General features: G+C 41.0%; 1 protein-coding gene across 4 annotated transcripts in view; it reads left to right on the plus strand.

Moving 5' to 3' along the window:
• LOC141249100 (zinc-regulated GTPase metalloprotein activator 1-like) overlaps nt 1-18915 on the plus strand; it is a 123560-nt gene that overhangs the window by 21119 nt on the left and 83526 nt on the right. For all 4 annotated transcript variants that reach the window (XM_073669564.1, XM_073669581.1, XM_073669542.1 and 1 more), the window contains exons 2-3: nt 2623-2748; nt 17525-17611. In XM_073669564.1, coding sequence (XP_073525665.1) covers nt 2643-2748; nt 17525-17611 — 193 coding nt within the window. In that variant the 5' untranslated portion in view covers nt 2623-2642. The remainder of the gene's footprint in view (nt 1-2622; nt 2749-17524; nt 17612-18915) is intronic.

An 18915-nucleotide genomic window follows, 5' to 3' on the forward strand; every position in this document is an offset into this window, starting at 1 on the left:
CTCATAATCACTCAGATCCTTACACTTGCCCATTGTGATTTAAAGGGAATCCGTCACCAGATTACCTATCACCCCCACTTGAGAGGAAAGCTTGCACATGTGTATTACTGTTCTCTTCTTTCCTCTGCAGTCTTCCACCCTTCAGTGGGCACAGGCATTAAGTGCTTTCTGTCCTGTGAAGCATACAGGTAGGCAGTATATAACCTGTATGCCCATAGTAATAGTTTAGATAGGTCAAATGTGGTGATAGATTCTCTTTAATATCCTTATACTCCATGACAGGTTTTATGGTAATGAGATAACAAGTGGATCTGATTATCAGATTTTATAATATACACTGTATACATTATTAAACAGAGCTCTTTCATTTGATGAGGCTAGTGTACTTGTTATGACAATTTATATCAGATTGGCTCTTTAATCCTATTTAAAAGTTGACAACCTGATAATAAAATGAATTGATAAAGCTGAGCTGGACTTAATATCAGGTGGGAAAAGAGGATTATACAGGCACTCTGACACGGATTTCATGTCACCGGCCTCATTGGGTGTAAGAGATCCATTTAATAATGTATATAGTTTACTGTAACTTCTGATAACTGATCACTTCACCAGTCAGGGGCATTACTGTTATGACTAATAATTGTAAAGCACAAATCAATCTCTCTTCTAGATTAATCAGTATTTATTGGGGTGCAGAAGGTTTTGTGCTGGTCTGGTCAGGGTCCATGCTTTCTCCCCAGTACTGTAGGGCAGTAAGTGCCTACTCATTGGGGACCTGAAATTAAAGTTATTACTTTAGATTAAGTTTAATAATTAGGGCATCAATTTCTTTGAGAGATGGGTCCTTGTGGTTATTTCTGTCCACCAAGCTGGATGTGTGCGATTGGAGAAACTTAAATTACATTTCCCAAGGACACATGAGCCAGCCTCATAATGCTGATGGGTAAGGGGAAGCAAGCAGAAACAAAGATTTATGTTATTGAAGGTCGCTACAATGCCAGTAATAGAAGTATGAAGGACGGCCTCCTCTTTACGACAAAGGAGGAATTCACAAGTAATTCCCTAGTTGGCGGGAACCCTGGAAATGTTTCTGTTTTATAACCTTTCTGGATAATGACCCTGTGCTCTATTTAAAGCTACTGTAAAGGACAAGTAGCATAGCTGTAGAAAGACATGGGACTCAATTCATCAATACCGGTGATTTGGTCTTGGATGTGGGGGTGCGCTGGAGTCAGACGCTTTTGATTCGTTAAGAGGTGCAAATTTCCTAATGAATCAAGAGCATCTGATGTGGGGTGTGTACCTCCGTGTGCACTTGGTCACAAATCTTGCTCCAATCCGAGACTGGAGTAAGATTTGTGGCGTAAGTAAGGCTTCTGCCATTCTTCCTGAATTTGACGCTCAGGGGTAGCCACTCCCCTATTCCGCCCCAGCTTCACCCAGCTCTGACGGAGTGAGCAAAAATCATGTGAGAACACCAAAAGTCGCAAAATTTGAATTCAGCCTTGCGTTGCGCCAAAATGTTGCGACTTTTCAAAGCTTAATTCTGGTGTAAAAGTTTTGGTGAATTGGGGCCATATATTGCAAAAATTGACAAAACTGAGCACGGGGTTCTTGGTTAACATTCTGATTAGACCTTATGAAGCCCACTGTCAAGTCGCCCAGAACCTTTGTGCATCCCTAACCTTAATGGTGTGGTGTTTTGTGCCAACCACCTCCGAAATAGACGGTGGGGAGCCGCTCAGGTGCCCCACAGCACCCATGCTGCAAGGTAAAGCTCCCCATGACTCCAGGTCACACAACCCCACAACAACAATGGCCAACACCGTGCCAGAACCAAGTGAGAGGAGCTAAAAATCTCACCTTCCTCATATCTAAGACAAAAAGCTGAAGACAGAATAGGCAGAACCCCTCTTGCAGTCTCCTGCTAGTTTAAAACTGCTTGGCCCAAATGGGAGGAGTGCTGGTCTAAGTGAATTAAAAGAAAGAGGAGTCTGACAATGCAATGTAACATAAGGTAACTATAGAGAACAAGTAGTTTTCAGTGGTGGTTACCTGGCATATGTTCCTTATCTGTTCGGCAGGCACAGGTAATTTATGGCTAGGACTATGTGCAGCATATGTCAGCAGCAGTAATTGGAGGATTTAATGGGAACCTATTGTCAGGATTTCAGTTCCCCAAATAACCACAGGTCACGTACATCTTCACAAGCCACCGCCAGCAGCATTTGGTGCATACTCCGTGAACGAAGATGTACCATCCGCAGGTGCACCAGATGCCACTAACACAGATATGGCATGATGTACTTGACCTGTGGGATATCAGTTGAGCCTTTAAGGCCACTTTTATCCTCTCCGCTAATACCTTATTACTGCGGTTTGAATACTGTTATCAAAGTGAATTCTCTCATTTATGCCAGAAGATAGATTCACAATTTATGATTTTCTATCACGGTACTGGAAACCAGATTGCTGCTAATTTGGGAGCCTAGATCCCGCTGACAGTTTCCTGTTAAAATACTTGTTCTATGCAGATGTTTTGCATTGATTAATTTAACATATTTAGGTTTTTCCAAAGTAAAAGTAAAACTTTTGTCTGTGTCGTAAATCTTTTTACAGTGTGAAGACCCATTGTCTTCATGGAGGAGGATGACGACTGCCCAGAACTTGTTCCCATTAAAGATTCGGTACAGGGTGAACAACAAGCGAGCAAGATCCCAGTCACTATCATCACAGGTTACTTAGGTGAGTACACCCGGGGCTATAATACTGCTACAGTGGCTTTAGGTATGTGTTTTGTATCATTGTCATGTTGGAAAAGTGAATGTCTACCAAGGGCATGAAATGAAAGTGATGGTAGCATCTTTTATTCCAATATAGAGCAGATCATCTGTGAATTCACTATGCCATCAATGAAATGTAGCCCCTGACACCAGCAGCACTCATGCAGCCCCACATAAGAACACTGCCTCCACCATGTCTCACTGTAGGCACCATGCATTTAAAAAAAATGAATTTAGAAAAATGCATGGGGCATACAGTCAAAAATAGTGGTGTAAAATCCTGATTTTAAGATGAGCAGCTAATGTTAGTGTTAGTACACCTGCTTCAACGTGTATAAGATATCTATTTACTAAATACACTGCTCAAAAAAATAAAGGGAACACTTAAACAACAGAATATAACTCCAAGTAAATCAAACTTCTGTGAAATCAAACTGTCCACTTAGGAAGCAACACTGATTGTGAATCAATTTCTCTTGCTGCTGTGCAAATGGAACAGACAACTGGTAGAAATGATAGGCAATTAGCAAGATACCCCCTATAAAGGAGTGGTTCTGCAGGTGGTGACCACAGACCATTTCTCTGTTCTCACCCTTATTGGCTGTTGTTTTGGTCACTTTTTCATTTTGCCATTGCTCTCACCCCTAGAGGTACAGTAGCATGAGGCGATGTCTACAGTACAACCCACAGAAGTTACTCAGGTAGTGCAGTTCATCCAGGATGGCACATCAATGCGAGCTGCGGCAAGAAGGGTAGCTGTGTCTGTTAGCATAGTGTCCAGAGCATGGAGCAGATACCAGGAGATGTGGAGGGGGCCATAGGAGGGCAACAACCCAGCAGCAGGACCGTTACCTCCTCCTTTGTGCAAGGAGGAACAGGAGGAGCCAGAGCCCTGCAAAATGACCTCCAGCAGTCCACAAATGTGCATGTGTCTGCACAAACGGTCAGAAACCGACTCCATGAGGGTGGTATGAGGGCCCAACGTCCACAGATGGGGGTTGTGCTCACAGCCCAACACCGTGCAGGACGCTTGGCATTTGCCACAGAACACCAGGATTGGCAAAGTCGCCACTGGCGCCCCGTACTCTTCACAGATGAAAGCAGGTTCACACTGAGCACATGTGACAGACGTGACAGAGTCTGGAGACGTCGTGGAGAACGATCTGCTGCCTGCAACATCCTTCAGCATGACCGGTTTGGCAGTGGGTCAGTAATGGTGTGGGGTGGCATTTCTTTGGAGGGCCGCACAGCCCTCCATGTGCTCGCCAGAGATAGCCTGACTGCCATTAGGTACCGAGATGAGATCCTCAGACCCCTTGTGAGACCATATGCTGGTGCGGTTGGCCCTGGGCTCCTCCTAATGCAGGACAATGCCAGACCTCATGTGGCTGAAGTGTGTCAGCAGTTCCTGCAAGATGAAGGCATTGAAGCTATGGACTATTCCCCAGACCTGAATCCGATTGAACACATCTGGGACATCATGTCTCGCTCCATCCACCAACGTCGCGTTCCACCACAGACTGTCCAGGAGTTGACGGATGCTTTAGTCCAGGTCTGAGAGGAAATCCCACAAGAGACCATCCGCAACCTCATCAGGAGCATGCCCAGGCATTGTAGGGAGGTCATACAGGCTCGTGGAGGCCACACACAATACTGAGCCTCATTTTGACTTGTTTTAAGGACATTACATCAAAGTTGGATCAGCCTGTAGTGTGTTTTTCCACTTTAATTTTGGGGGTGACTCCAAATCCAGGCCTCTATTGGTTAATAAATTTGATTTCCATTGATGATTTTTGTGTGATTTTGTTGTCAGCACATTCAACTTTGAACAGAACAAAGTATTCAATGAGAATATTTCATTCATTCAGATCTAGGATGTGTTATTTGAGGGTTCCCTTTATTTTTTTGAGCAGTGTAGATCTTAGTCATGATGAAGCAGGTGTACTTACACTCTTACATCTTAATAGCCGGATTTTACCGTCATTCTGACAGGGATTTTGAAAGTAAGTAGACCATTCTCATTAGGTTTAAATGATTCCTATGGAATACTGGATTCCTCAGCTCTTCAGGTTGTTTATAAGCCGAGTGTTATCGGATGCATACGTTTGATAAACATTTGTGAAGTCTTTCTAGTTCATTTTTTCTCTATCAGGGCTGTATAGCGCTAAAAGCAACCATTACTGGCTTTTCTACTGTTGTGTATATTGTGCCCATATTTCCACTGATAAGGGTGAGTGTGTCATAATAAACTAACCGTACAGCAGCACCATCGCTTTATGTAGGGACTAAACACAGGTTCGGCTTTATTTTATGTTTTAATAATCTTCTACACTTAAAGAGGACCACACACCAAGTCACAAGTGACCAGTTTTTGCTCTTATTTTATTCCATCTGCTCCCCTGAATATTCCCTTTTATATATATATATATATATATATATATATATATATATATATATATATATATATTATATATAATATATAATATATATATACCTGCCATATGGTTCCAGTCGTATTGGCTTTTTTAATATTCATTTAATTTATCTTTATCAAGGAGGGCATTGCTCACAGGGTAAGGCCACATGCACACGTTCAGTATTTGGTCAGTATTTTACATCAGTATCTGTAAAACCAGGAGTGGGTGATAAATACAGAAGTGGTGACGTGTTTCTATTATACTTTTCCTCTGATTGTTCCATTTCTTGTTTTGGCTTATAAATACTGATGTAAAATACTGAACGTGTGAACTTGGCCTTATAATGCAGAGCGGTCTAAAGACATGCCCACAGAGAATCTGGCGAGCAACACCCATTTGGTAAAGACCATAAAAATATGCACAAAATAAAAAGTCCTATATCTCTGAAACCGTATGGCAGATTTGCAAAAAGCGAAATAATCAGGGGATCATAGAGAATAAATCAATAAAATAAGAGCAAAAACTAGCCGCTTTTGACCTGGTGACAGGTCCTATTTAACCCCTTAAGCCCCGAGGGTGGTTTGCACGTTAATGACCAGGCCAATTTTTACAATTCTGACCACTGTCACTTTATGAGGTAATTACTCTGGAACGCTTCAACGGATCCCCCTGATTCTGAGATTGTTTTTTCGTGACATATTGTACTTCATGATTGTGGAAAAATTTCTTCGATATCACTTGTGTTTATTTGTGAAAAAAATGGAAATTTGGCGAAAATTTAGAAAATTTTGCAATTTTCAAAATTTGAATTTTTAAGCCCTGAAATCAGAGAGATATGTCACACAAAAGAGTTAATAAATAACATTTCCCACATGTCTACTTTACATCAGCACAATTTTGGAACCAAAATTTTTTTTTGTTAGGGAGCTATAAGGGTTAAAAGTTGACCAGTGATTTCTCATTTTTCCAACAAAATTTACAAAACCATTTTTTAGGGACCACATCACATTTGAAGTCACTTTGAGAGGTCTTTATGACAGAAAATACCCAAAAGTGACACCATTCTAAAAACTGCACTCCTCAAGGTGCTCAAAACCACATTCAAGAACTTTATTAACCCTTCAGGTGCTTCACAGGAATTTTTTGAATGTGGAAGAAAAAAATGAACATTTAACTTTTTTCACAAAAATGTTACTTTAGACCCAATTTTTTTATTTTCACAGGGGTAACAAGAAAAAATGGACCCCAAAATTTGTTGTGCAATTTCCCCTGAGCACGCAGATACCCAATATTTGGGGAAAAAACACTGTTTGGGCGCACGGCAGGGCTCGGAAGGGAAGGAGCGCCATTTGACTTTTTGATTGTAAAATTTGCTTGAATAATTAGCGGATGCCATGTTGTGTTTGGAGAGCCCCCGTGTGCCCAAACTTTGGAGCTCCCCCACAAGTGACCCCATTTTGGAAACTAGACCCCCCAAGGCACCTTTCTAGATGCATAGTGATCACTTGGAAGCCCCAGGTGCTTCACAAATTGATTCGTAAAAATGAAAAAGTGAAAAAAAAAACACTTTTTCATTTTTATGAATCAATTTGTGAAGCACCTGGGGTTCCAAGTGCTCACTATAAATCTAGATAGGTGCCTTGGGGGGTCTAGCTTCCAAAATGGGGTTACTTGTGGGGGAGCTCCAATGTTTAGGCACACAGGGGCTCTCCAAACGCAACATGGCGTCCGCTAACAATTTGAGCCGATTTTCCATTCAATTCGTTAGCGGACACCATGTCGCATTTGGAGAGCCCGTGATGTGCCTAAACAGTGGAGCTCCCCCACAAGTGTCCCCATTTTGGAAACTATACCCCTCAAGGATTTTATTAAGGTGTATAGTGAACATTTTGAACCCAGAGGTACGGCACAGAATTTGTTTACATTAGGTCATCATATTGAATAAGTTGTCATTAGTCTTGAGCGCAAGTGCTCGCTACTTGAGTTTGCATCGGGTACTCAGGTATGCACCATGTACAGCGTGTGCTCGAGTGACATGCTCGAGTCCCTGCTCCGCATGTTTCACGGTTATTAGACACCCAAAAAAAATCATGCGGGGATCGCTCGTGCATGGCAGGCAATCCCCGTAAAGTTTTTTTGGCCGCGAAGCACATGGGGCAGAGACTCGAGCATGTCACTCAAATACCCACGATACTCAATGCATACCAGAGCACCCGATGCAAACTCAAGTAGCGAGCACTTGTGCTCAACACTAGTCGCCATATCGTCATCTTTTTTTCTTACTTTTGAAAAAAATCCCAACCCCAGCCCTAACCCTAGCACAACCCTAGCCCCAGCACAACCCTAACCATAGCACAACCCTAACCATAGCACAACTCTAGCCCCAGCACAACCCTAGCCCCAAACCCAGCCCTAACCCTAGCCCAATCCTAACCGAAGAGTTTATTTTTGACGCCGTTCCTTGTGCGGTATAAGTGATTAGACGACTTTATTCTTCAGGTCGGTGTGATTACAGCAATGCCAGAATCATATGGGGTTTTTATGACTCACAGCTGTCACACACTAAAAGACGCATTTTTTGTAAAATCTAGTTTTTGCATCGCCATATTTTGAGAGCTATAATTGTTCCAGATTTTGGCAGACAGTCATGTGACGGCTCGTTTTTTGCGGGATGACTTGACGTTGTTATTGGTGCCATTTTCAGGCACGTGACATTTTTTGATCGCTTTCTATTCCGATTTTTGGGAGGCAGAATAAACAAAAACCAGCAATTCAGGAATTGTTTTTTGTTTTTTTTTTATTCTGTTCCGCGTGTGGTAAAATTGATAAGGTAGCTTTATTCTTCGGGTCAGTACGTTTACAGCGGTACCACATTTGTATCATTTTTCTATGTTTTGGCGCTTATACACAATAAAAGCTATTTTATAGAAAAAAATATTTTTTAGCATAGCTTTATTCTGAGAGCTATAACTTTTTTATTTTTCGGCTGATGGAGCTGTATGGCGGCTTGTTTTTTGCGGGACGAGATGATGTTTTCAGCGGTACCATTTTTATTTATATGCGTCTTTTTGATCGCGTGTTATTCCACTTTTTGTTTGGCGGTATGGTGATAAAGCATTGTTTTTTGCTTCGTTTTTTTTTTTTTTTTTTTTTTACCGTGTTCACTGAAGGGGTTAACTAGTGGGACAGTTTTTTAGGTCAGGTTGTTCCGGACGCGGCGATACCAAATATGTGTACTTTTTATTGTTTTTTTTGTTTTTTTTTGTAATAATATTTATTGATGGGTACATTATATTTTTATTTTTGGTGGATTATTTTTTTTATATATTTTTGCAAATTTTTTTTTTTTTTTTTTTTTTTTCACTTACTGACAGTTTTTATACACTTTATTACTTTGTCCCACTCTGGGACTTTCACTTTTTTTTCTCTGATCGCCTGCATGGCATAGGAATGCAGCACCATCCCTGTGCCATGCAGGCTGTCAGCGGTGCAGTGTGAAGATTGTTTGGAGATGCACTGCGCATGTCCAAACAATCTTCCTGCTGTCTGGTGACCCGGATGTTGTCATGACGACATCGGGTCGTCATGGGAACACCCGGGAAGCCTTTGCAGACAGCGCTGGAAGCCGGAAGAGGAGGTGAGTATCGGCGATCACCTCCCCTTGCCCCCGCAATGCCGCGATCGACTTCGATCGACTTCGATCGCAGCATCGCAGGGGTTAATGTGCTGGGAGCGGTGCAGGACCGCTCCCTGCACATAGCACCAGGTGTCAGCTGTGACAATCAGCTGACACCCGGCGGCGATCGCGCCCGCACAGCCTGTGTGCGCGTGCGATCGCGATGACATACTAATACTTGTCTGGCTCTTAAGTCCCAGGGCACAGACGCGTATTAGTACGTCAGATGTTGTTAAGGGGTTAAAGATAATTTATTACCAGGTTTTTTCGGACGATGTGAGAGCAGTATGAAGTAGGAGCAGAGACCCAGAGTCCAGCGCTGGGTCAGTTGCTGGGCTTCTTTGTGTAGTTTTGATAAAGCAGTGTTTTCTGTTTTGCATCTCTACTAGTCGTCTCATTGGTAAACTCCTATTATCCATTCCTCTGTGCTCTTGAGCGCTTCTATTTTCTTATCTCAAGCGTTGTGCACAGTGTAGACAAAAGGCTGTCAGTCAATGGCTCACATAGGGTTAGACAGAGCTTAGGAGAACTATAGCAAAAAGCCCAGTAAGTGACGTGTCGCTGAAATCAGGGTCTTTGCCCTTACGTTTGATGCTCATAGACTTGGAAGTCTAAACGTGGTGACAGCAGATTCCTTTTTGCTATTTTTCTACTTAATATGATGCAATGGCACATTCTTGTGGTGATTCATGGTATAGCATGCTGCACAGCAGAAGCTTATAATATACTCTGCTAATGCCAATAGGCTAAAATTGTTCTAAGTGGATCATGTAAGACTCCCTGCATCATGCTGCTTAGCTGGTATGCTTGGCTTTTGTTAGTTTGTGTCTGTGTTTGTGTGCATGTATACATACAGTTATATGAAAAAGTTTGGGCACCCCTATTAATTTTGAGCTTAATGTTTTATAAAAATTGGTGTTTTTGCAACAGCTATTTCAGTTTGATATATGTAATAACTGTTGGACACGGTAATGTTTCTGCCTTGAAATGAGGTTTATTGTACTAACAGAAAATGTGCAATCTGCATTCAAACAAAATTTGACAGGTGCATAAGTATGGGCACCTCACCAGAAAAGTGACATTAATATTTAGTAGATCCTCCTTTTACAAAAATAACAGCCTCTAGTCTCTTCCTGTAGCTTTTAATGATTTCCTGGATCCTGGATGAAGGTATTTTTGATCATTCCTCTTTACTAAACAATTCCAGTTCAGTTAAGTTTGATGGTCGCCGAGCATAGACAGCCCTCTTCAAATGATCCCACAGATGTTCAATGATATTCAGGTCTGGGGACTGGGATGGCCATTCTAGAACATTGTAATTGTTCCTCTGCATGAATGCCTGAGTAGATTTGGAGCGGTGTTTTGGATCATTGTCTTGCTGAAAGATCCATCCCCTGCGTAACTTCAACTTTGTCACTGATTCTTGAACATTATTGTCAAGAATCTGCTGATACTGAGTGGAATCCATGCGTCCTTCAACTTTAACAAGATTCCCGGTGCCGGCATTGGCCACACAGCCCCAAAGCATGATGGAACCTCCACCAAATTTTACTGTGGGTAGCAAGTGTTTTTCTTGGAATGCTGTGTTTTTTTGCCGCCATGCATAACGCCTTTTTGTATGACCAAACAACTCAATCTTGGTTTCATCAGTCCACAGGACCTTCTTCCAAAAAGAAATTGGCTTCCCCAAATGTGCTTTTGCATACCTCAGCCGACTCGTGTTTGTGGCGTGCTTGCAGAAACGGTTTCTTTCGCATCACTCTCCCATGCAGCTTCTCCTTGTGCAAAGTGCGTTGTATAGTTGACCTATGCACAGTGACACCATCTGCAGCAAGTTGATGATGCAGCTCTCTGGAGGTGGTCTGAGGATTGTCCTTGACTGATCTCACCATTCTTCTTCTCTGCCTTTCTGATGTTTTTCTTGGCCTGCCACTTCTGGCCTTAACAAGAACTGTCCCTGTGTTCTTCCATTTCCTTACTATGTTCCTCACAGTGGAAACTGACAGGTTAAATCTCTGAGACAGCTTTTTGTATTCTTCCCCTGAACAACTATGTTGAATAATCTTTGTTTTCAGATCATTTGACAGTTGTTTTGAGGAGCCCATGATGCCACTCTTCAGAGGAGATTCAAACAGGAGAACAACTTGCAAGTGGCCACTTTAAGTAGCTTTTCTCATGATTACATACACCTGGCTATGAAGTTCAAAGCTCAATGAGGTTACAAACCCCAAAGAAGTGCTTTAGTAAGTCAGTAAAAAGTAGGTAGGAGTATTTAAAACAAGGAAATGATAAGGGTGCCCATACTTATGCACCTGTCAAATTTTGTTTGAATGCAGATTGCACATTTTCTGTTAGTTCAATAAACCTCATTTCAAGGCAGAAACATTACTGTGTCCAACAGTTATTACATATATCAAACTGAAATAGCTGTTGCAAAAACACCAATTTTTATAAAACAATAAGCTTAAGATTAATAGGGGTGCCCACACTTTTACATATAACTGTATATTCCACAGTGCTCAGCATAAATGAGTGCAGTCCATCAGATTTGTCAGAAAGTGTTTAGTTTCCTATCAGAAAATGGTGATTCAATGTGACACCATACAGCAAAATACTCCCACAAATGTGGGCCATTGATTGCAAACGAGATTTGTTATTTTGCATGTTCGGAAAATTAGTTTTTTTGACTAATTCATTCAAGTTGCAAAAATGAGTACATCCCAATGAAAGTCGGCGTACACTGCAATGGAATGGCATGCATGGGTGTTGTCCATGAAGTAAGCCTCTCCTGGAGCCCATCCACTATAAGCCTGTGTACAATTTGCCATGGTCCATGCTGAAAAAATATGAAGAATACTGTCTCTCTATACTCAGGAGTCATGAGACCAAGATAAATGTTTTTGGAACTGATGGCTTCAATGCTGTATGGCGGAGAGAAGTCAAAAGAAAAATGCATTGTGCCTACAGTGAGACATGGTGGAGGCAGTTTTTGTGGGGCTGCATGAGTGCTGCTGGTGTCAGGGAGCTAGATTTGATTGATGGCATCATGAATTCACAGATGTACTGCTTTATATTGATGTAGAAGATATCACTCCATGCCCTTGGTAGACATGCACTTTTCCCAAAATGACTATGATGCAAATCAAAACACATCTAAGGCCACTGTTGTATTTCTGAAGAAGAACAGGGTAAAAGTGATTCAAGGGCCAAGTATATTTCAAGCAATAAGGGTACCAATAAAACTTAACCTTTAATTAACAATATTAAAAAGAGCCATGCCCATAAACACACATATAACGTGTAGATGTAGATATGTTAAAATGAAAAGGTGCTAAGATACATGAATACTGTGCCATGAATATTAAAGTGCCCACGACGCCAACAGTGCAAGTAAAAAACTGGAAAGGTCTCACCAGTATCCTTTGTATTCATGGAAAAGAGCGCTGGAGGAAGGGGAGCAGGTAATCAGGTGAACCTAATATCTCCTGTCATGCCCCATGCATAGACTTCTGCAAGGGCAGTACCCAGAGTGGACCTACTATAAATGACCCCCACAGTCCCTACATGTTTCAGCCTCGATGTAGAGGCCTCGTCAGGGGAATCTGTAGTTTAAGAAAGAGAGGGGAGAATAGCATATAAATAAATAAATGCTATGGTCCTATGCTGTGCCATGCAGTGGCACTGTACCCTGCTGAAGGCATATGGGATGTGGCCTAAAGAATGCCCAATAGCCTCTGTGCTGGGTGTCTAGAGTATGTCCTCTGATCTGAACCCAATCGGACATCTATGGGAAATTCTGAAGAGACAAGCTGAGCATCACTCTCCATCCTGCATCCAAGCTCTAAAGGAGTTCTTGAAGAATGGAAAAATATAGATGTTGCAATATGTCGCCAGCTTGTTCATTCCATTCCTAGAAGACTTGGTGTTGCCCTTAAAAGATATAGCATTACATAAAGAGTTTGTCCTTTTATGTGCTACGCATAAAGTCTTTGCACTTCAGAATAAGCATATGAATACAAGACTTAACAGGTGACAGGTTTCCCCTGATAAAACTAGAAGTGACACAAAATAGGATATAAAAACATATTTTATTATCAAAAAATGAATGAAACAACAATAAAATAGGAATAAGGTGCTAATGAAAAAAGGAAACATTGGAGCTGATGATTAACAACAATAGAGTTAATCACAGTGATATGAATTTTACTTCCTACATGATCTTATAGGACATCTTGTTGCATTTGATGCTAAGTATATTGTTCAGAAATGTGTAGCTCTTAGCAGGGCTGTGGAGTCGGAGTCGGAGCTCATTTTGGTGGAGTCGGAGTCGGAGCTCATTTTGGTGGAGTCGGAGTCGGAGCTCATTTTGGTGGAGTCGGAGTCGGAGCTCATTTTGGTGGAGTCGGAGTCGGAGCTCATTTTGGTGGAGTCGGAGTCGGAGCTCATTTTGGTGGAGTCGGAGTCGGAGCTCATTTTGGTGGAGTCGGAGTCGGAGCTCATTTTGGTGGAGTCGGAGCTCATTTTGGTGGAGTCGGAGTCGGAGCTCATTTTGGTGGAGTCGGAGTCGGAGCTCATTTTGGTGGAGTCGGTATAAAATGGATGGACTCCGACTCCTAAAATATATAATAAATTGGGTACAGTAGTTCAATGCAGTTTGTGGGGAATATTTTTTCATAGGAATTTGGGAAAGTTATGAAATGTCCTATAAATGGCTGTCCTATTCCTGATCTAAGGCTACATTCACACACAGCGTTTTTGCTGCATTTTTTGAGGATACGTTTTTCAGCTGCAAAAGCAGATCAGCTTTTTAAAAAACCGCATCACCTGAAAGGTTTGTGAGCTCATAGATAATGTTTTCAATAGCAAAAGCAGATTAGAACAACGCCGCACAAACTGACATGCTCATTCTTTGTGAGAATCCGTTTTTGAGCCCAAAAACGGATCCTCACAAAACGATGTGTCTGAATGTCATATCTTGGAACCCATTGACTTTGCTGGGATTCCCAGAGTCACTACATTTTACTGCAAAAAACAGATCCGCAAAGACGCTGTGTGTGAATCATGGCCGTAGCCAGCGAGGGCAGATATGTTTAAAAGACCGCTCATCCAGCTTGTTGTGAAGGACGGTGTACCATTATCATTATTTGCACGACCAGCTTTTACAGCTCTTAATGGAGAAATGGCCCGCAAACTTGGTGTTTCTCTGGAAAGAGAAAGTATTAGTAAATCAGTGATTGAAGAAGCCCTTAAACAAAAGGAAGATCTTAAAAAGACTCTCAAAAGACGCTTCATGTTTCTTAAAATCGATGCCTGCACACGTCACAGAGTGAACTATTTTGCCATCAATGTTCGATATTTTTGTGACAACAAAGAAATTATTACCAAGACACTGGCAGTAAAAGATCCTAAAGCTCATCACACCAGCCAGTTTCTCCAGGCCTTAGTGGAAAAAGTTCTGCAAGATTATGAAATCTAAAAAGAACAGGTTCTTGCTATTGTAACGGACAATACTTCAATCATGATAAGTACAATTACACTGATGAATGAGAGTAATGAACAACAGCTAGAAGAAAATGTAGGATTCAGTGTGTTTGAGATGGAAGGCCACAGTGCTGTTCATGTAACTGAGGAACAGATATTACAACAGAAGAACAGCAAAATTATACTTTAGAAATAGAGGATCTTGTTGAAGCGGCTTCAAAACACTTTCCTATTCATCACATGCGCTGTGCTGTGCACACGCTGCAGCCGGCAATAAGAGATAGTCTGCAAGAGGAACATGCTGGAAATCTGATTGGAAAAGGGAGGAAATTGGTTATTGCCGCCAGAACCCCTAAAATTGATTCAATCTTGAAGAGACGTGCTGGGAAAGGGGCAATTGTCGATCAAGCCACTCGGTGGGGCAGCACTTATTTAATGATTGAGCGATTGCTTGAACTAAAACCGTTTCTTATAGATATGGCGAACCCTCAGGTAACCCTAAATGAAGGTCAATGGACACAGGTGGCTGAATTGAAGGAATTGCTTAATCACCCATTTACCTTGACTAAAAAATTACAAGCTGAGGATTTAACTCCTGGCATTTTTATAAGGGAGTGGAAGAACTTGCTATTTTGCCTGTCCCAAAGAGGAGGTTTAATCGCAGATGGCATTTCTGCTTCAATGAAACGGAGAGAGACACAGCTATTGGAAAATAAAAATTTTCTGGCAGCTGTTTCAGTGGACCCAAGTCATCATATACTGCTTGATGATCAACAGCTTACTAAAGGAAAAGAAGCTCTGACAGAGGTAGCAGTTAAGATGAGTGGCCTACAGAAGGACTGCCAGGCGCAAGAGGACTTAGGTCCTGACAGTGCTACTGCTGCCATATCTTCATCCTCATCAGATGAGGAGTTTGACTTTGACAAGTATTTGGATGACATGGAGCAGGCAAAGCGTTACCACAAGGAAAAAGATTTCACTCCGTCTCCTATAGCAAGCAGATTGACCATATTTCATCAAAATGTTTCACTTGCTCTCAAAGAAATAGAAAAATTCAACCGTTCATCAAAACTGACAGTGCACGAGGCAATTCCTTTATACCCGGAAATTGTTAGAGATGTTGCCCATGTGGTTACGGCTTTGCCTCCAACCCAAGTTAGTGTAGAGAGGTTGTTCTCTAGCCTTAAAATTATTCGGTCAGATTTGAGGTCATCTATGAAGGAGGATCTGATGGAGGCAATTCTATTTCTTAGAACAAATTCATAGACTGCACAAATGTTATTTAGTATGTTTTTGTTGAAAACTGTTTTTTTGCCACTTACATAGTTTATTACATAGTGATAGATAGATATATCTATATATACACACACATATAATTATATATAAAATCGATATTACATAGTGTATTACATATTTACAATTTATTACAGTTTGTGTTCTAAAGTTGTATTCCAATAAATATATATTATGTTCTATCTAAATATCTTGATTATTGTATCATAAAAAGGATTAAATGTCTGATGTTCACATTGTACTACAATAAATTTTTCACTTAAATATAAGCAATATATGTGGGAGTCAATGTAAGGGAAATTTCGGAGTCGCAGGTTTGGCTTACCGACTCCACAGCCCTGGCTCTTAGTGAGTTTTTCCAAACATTGTGTTCTGGTGGACATGTACTGTTTCATTATTGAGCGGTGTACATTTGGAAATATCTTTTTGTTTATAATAACATTGACTATTATTATAATATTTATCTTTAGGGACAATTTCTAGACATTAAGGCTGAGTTCACACGATGCGTTTTTCATGCTTTTCCGCGGCTTTTTTGCAGTTGCGTAAACGCCTCGGAAACGCATGGTAGAAGGGCAGCAATGTTCCCCAGTTGAAATCCGCATGTGCTGTGCCCATGATGCGGATTTTTCCGCAGCGTAAACGCTGCGCTCAAAAATCCGCAGCATGTCAATTAATTTTGCGGAAACGCTGCTCTTTTGCCGCCATTGACTTGCATTAGACCGCATGGAATCCGCATCACTGTATATGTTGATGCGCTTTTCATGCGGTCTAATGTGCGGATGGTACCCGGGTGTGGAGGAGAGGACTCTCATCCAGACACAGGTACCATTAAAAAAAAAATAATAAAATAAAAAATATATATATTCTCACCTTCTGACGGCCCGCGCAGCGCTCCTGCTTGATTCCCCGCACTTCGCGGTTGAATGAAGAAGGACCTTCGCTGACGTCAGAGTCATGTGACGGGTCACGTGATGCTGACGTCGGAGGGTCCTAAAGTCTTCACTGCCGGCAGCCCGGACCGAGCGAAGCAGGACACCGGGGGCCATCAGAGGGTAAAGTATATATTTATTTTTTATTTTTTGACATTCACACACTATATAAATCCATGCCGGTTGCATGGATTTATATAGTGTGAAGTTGACAAGCACTTTCCAAGTGATGCTAAAATCGCTTGGGAAGCGCTTGTCAACCCGCATGCGGAAATGAAAGTGAAGACCGCTTCATTTCCGCATGTCCCTGGCAGGAAACCACATGTACAATCCGCATGCGTTTTTTCCTGCCAGAGAGATGCAGAAACGCTCAGGAAAAAATCCTGAGCATTTCTGCATCGTGTGCACATACCCTAAGAGAGCAACATCAATCATGTGATACTTACCTGTAACTCTATTGCTGTTAATCATCAGCTCCAATGTTTCCTTTTTTCATTAGTACCTTATCCCTATTTTATTGTTGTTTTATTCAATTTTTGATAAAATGTTTTTATATCCTATTTTTGTGTCACTTCTAGTTTTATCAAGGGAAACCTGTCACCTGGTAAGTCTTGTATTCATATCCTTAAAAGATATATTAGTTTTGATGTGGGGTGTATTCCTTTTTTGCTAATTTGAGTAAAACTAATGAAAGTTGCATTATTAACTTTACTTTCAAGTTATGGGTTAAAAATGTTTAATGTTCTATATCATTTAGGAAATTGTTCTTGTGTTGAGTGAGATATTGATTAAAATCTTACTTTTCAACGCGGGTGTACTCATTTATGCTGAGCAGTATGTGTGTATATATATCAAAATATCTATCTATCGAAGTAATATATCTATTTTTTTATCACATCATTTTGTTGCTTATGTTTAGTTCATTTCTTTATGGCTTAGGTGCTGGAAAGACAACACTTTTGAATTATATTTTGACTGAACAGCACAACAAAAGAATTGCCGTCATTGTGAATGAGTTTGGTGAAGGTATGATGTTATTTTTACAACAGATGTGCCTGTTTGTACAGTCATTTATGTGTACCTGTCATTTCATAAACTTTTTTGAATAAAGGAATAGCACTATTACTGACTATTATAAGGCTTGTCTACACTGTCATCAGTTTAAACCTCTGTAGAATCTATCTCTTATTTTCGGTTGAGTTTGAGCTAGTGGGTGGGCACAGTCTTCTTTAGTGTACACAGAGACATTAGGTATTCCTGCTTGACTTTATGTAGCATATGTTCAGATGCAGCAGCAGTATAGAAGACAGTATACAGCAGTAATGAGCTGTGTAACTGTGCTGTTCCCCCAGAAATAATTGCCATTCAGATGTTTGTTTTTTATATCTTAGGAAATAAGTTCTGAATTTTTTATTTGCTAAATGTATTATCGCTACGTCGTCATCTGCTGGTTAGTATTTATTCACTGCTCACTCTTGTTCATTCCAATTAAGTTGGTTCAAACTTGGGGTGGCTTCGCATGGCGGTTGGTGGGTCTCTTGCTCTTGGCAGCCATTTTATAGCTAGAATTGCTGTGAGATGGGAACCACTTACTGGGCTAGGGAAGTCCTCAATTTCTGACCAGCAGCAACCGACGTCAGCGGGTTCAGAGAACGCTGGTCGTGTCTGCTCCGCATCTTGCATACGGAGGTAAAGAAAACAAAATCTGACAGCCGCTTACCTATCAGCTACACCTCCAATCACATTATATGGAGACAGAAAAGATTCCTGCTTTGATTTGAGGGAAAACACTTACTAGAAAGCTGCAGCTTGATTTGTCTTTTTCAGTCTGCATTTCCCTTCTAATTGCTCTTCCTGTCTCCAAAAACTTAAATAGGTGGCTGTAATCTGATCCCTCCCCGATTTTTACAGTTTTTCTTGTTTTGAGCTAGACTGATTATTTTTTTAGATTGACTGGTTCAAGAGATGGGGAGAAGATAACGTGGCTCATAGATGGAGAAAGATAAAGTATATTGCAAAGTTTGTTATAGTTGCTTGCACAAGTATGCAAAGTATTTTCAAACGATAGTAACTAATTAAGTAATCTATTCGGTTTAGCAGATTATTAAAATAAAAAAAAGTACCAGCTAGTATGATTACAACTAGAGTTTTTACATAGATTTCCGCTGAGCAGCAATTTTCTGGTTTATAGAAGTACGCTTTTTTTTTTTTTGGGAAGTTCTATTTTTTTTTATGATTCACTTACCTTATCTTTCAAACTATAGGAAGCTCCTTACTGTAAGACGCCCCGCAAGTTTAGACAGCAGAAAATAGGAAAAACCTATTTCCTG

This window comes from Phyllobates terribilis, unplaced genomic scaffold (assembly GCF_046119375.1).
Source record: "Phyllobates terribilis strain yellow unplaced genomic scaffold, ASM4611937v1 Scaffold_1__5_contigs__length_1240528914, whole genome shotgun sequence".
Taxonomy (NCBI): Eukaryota; Metazoa; Chordata; class Amphibia; order Anura; family Dendrobatidae; genus Phyllobates; species Phyllobates terribilis.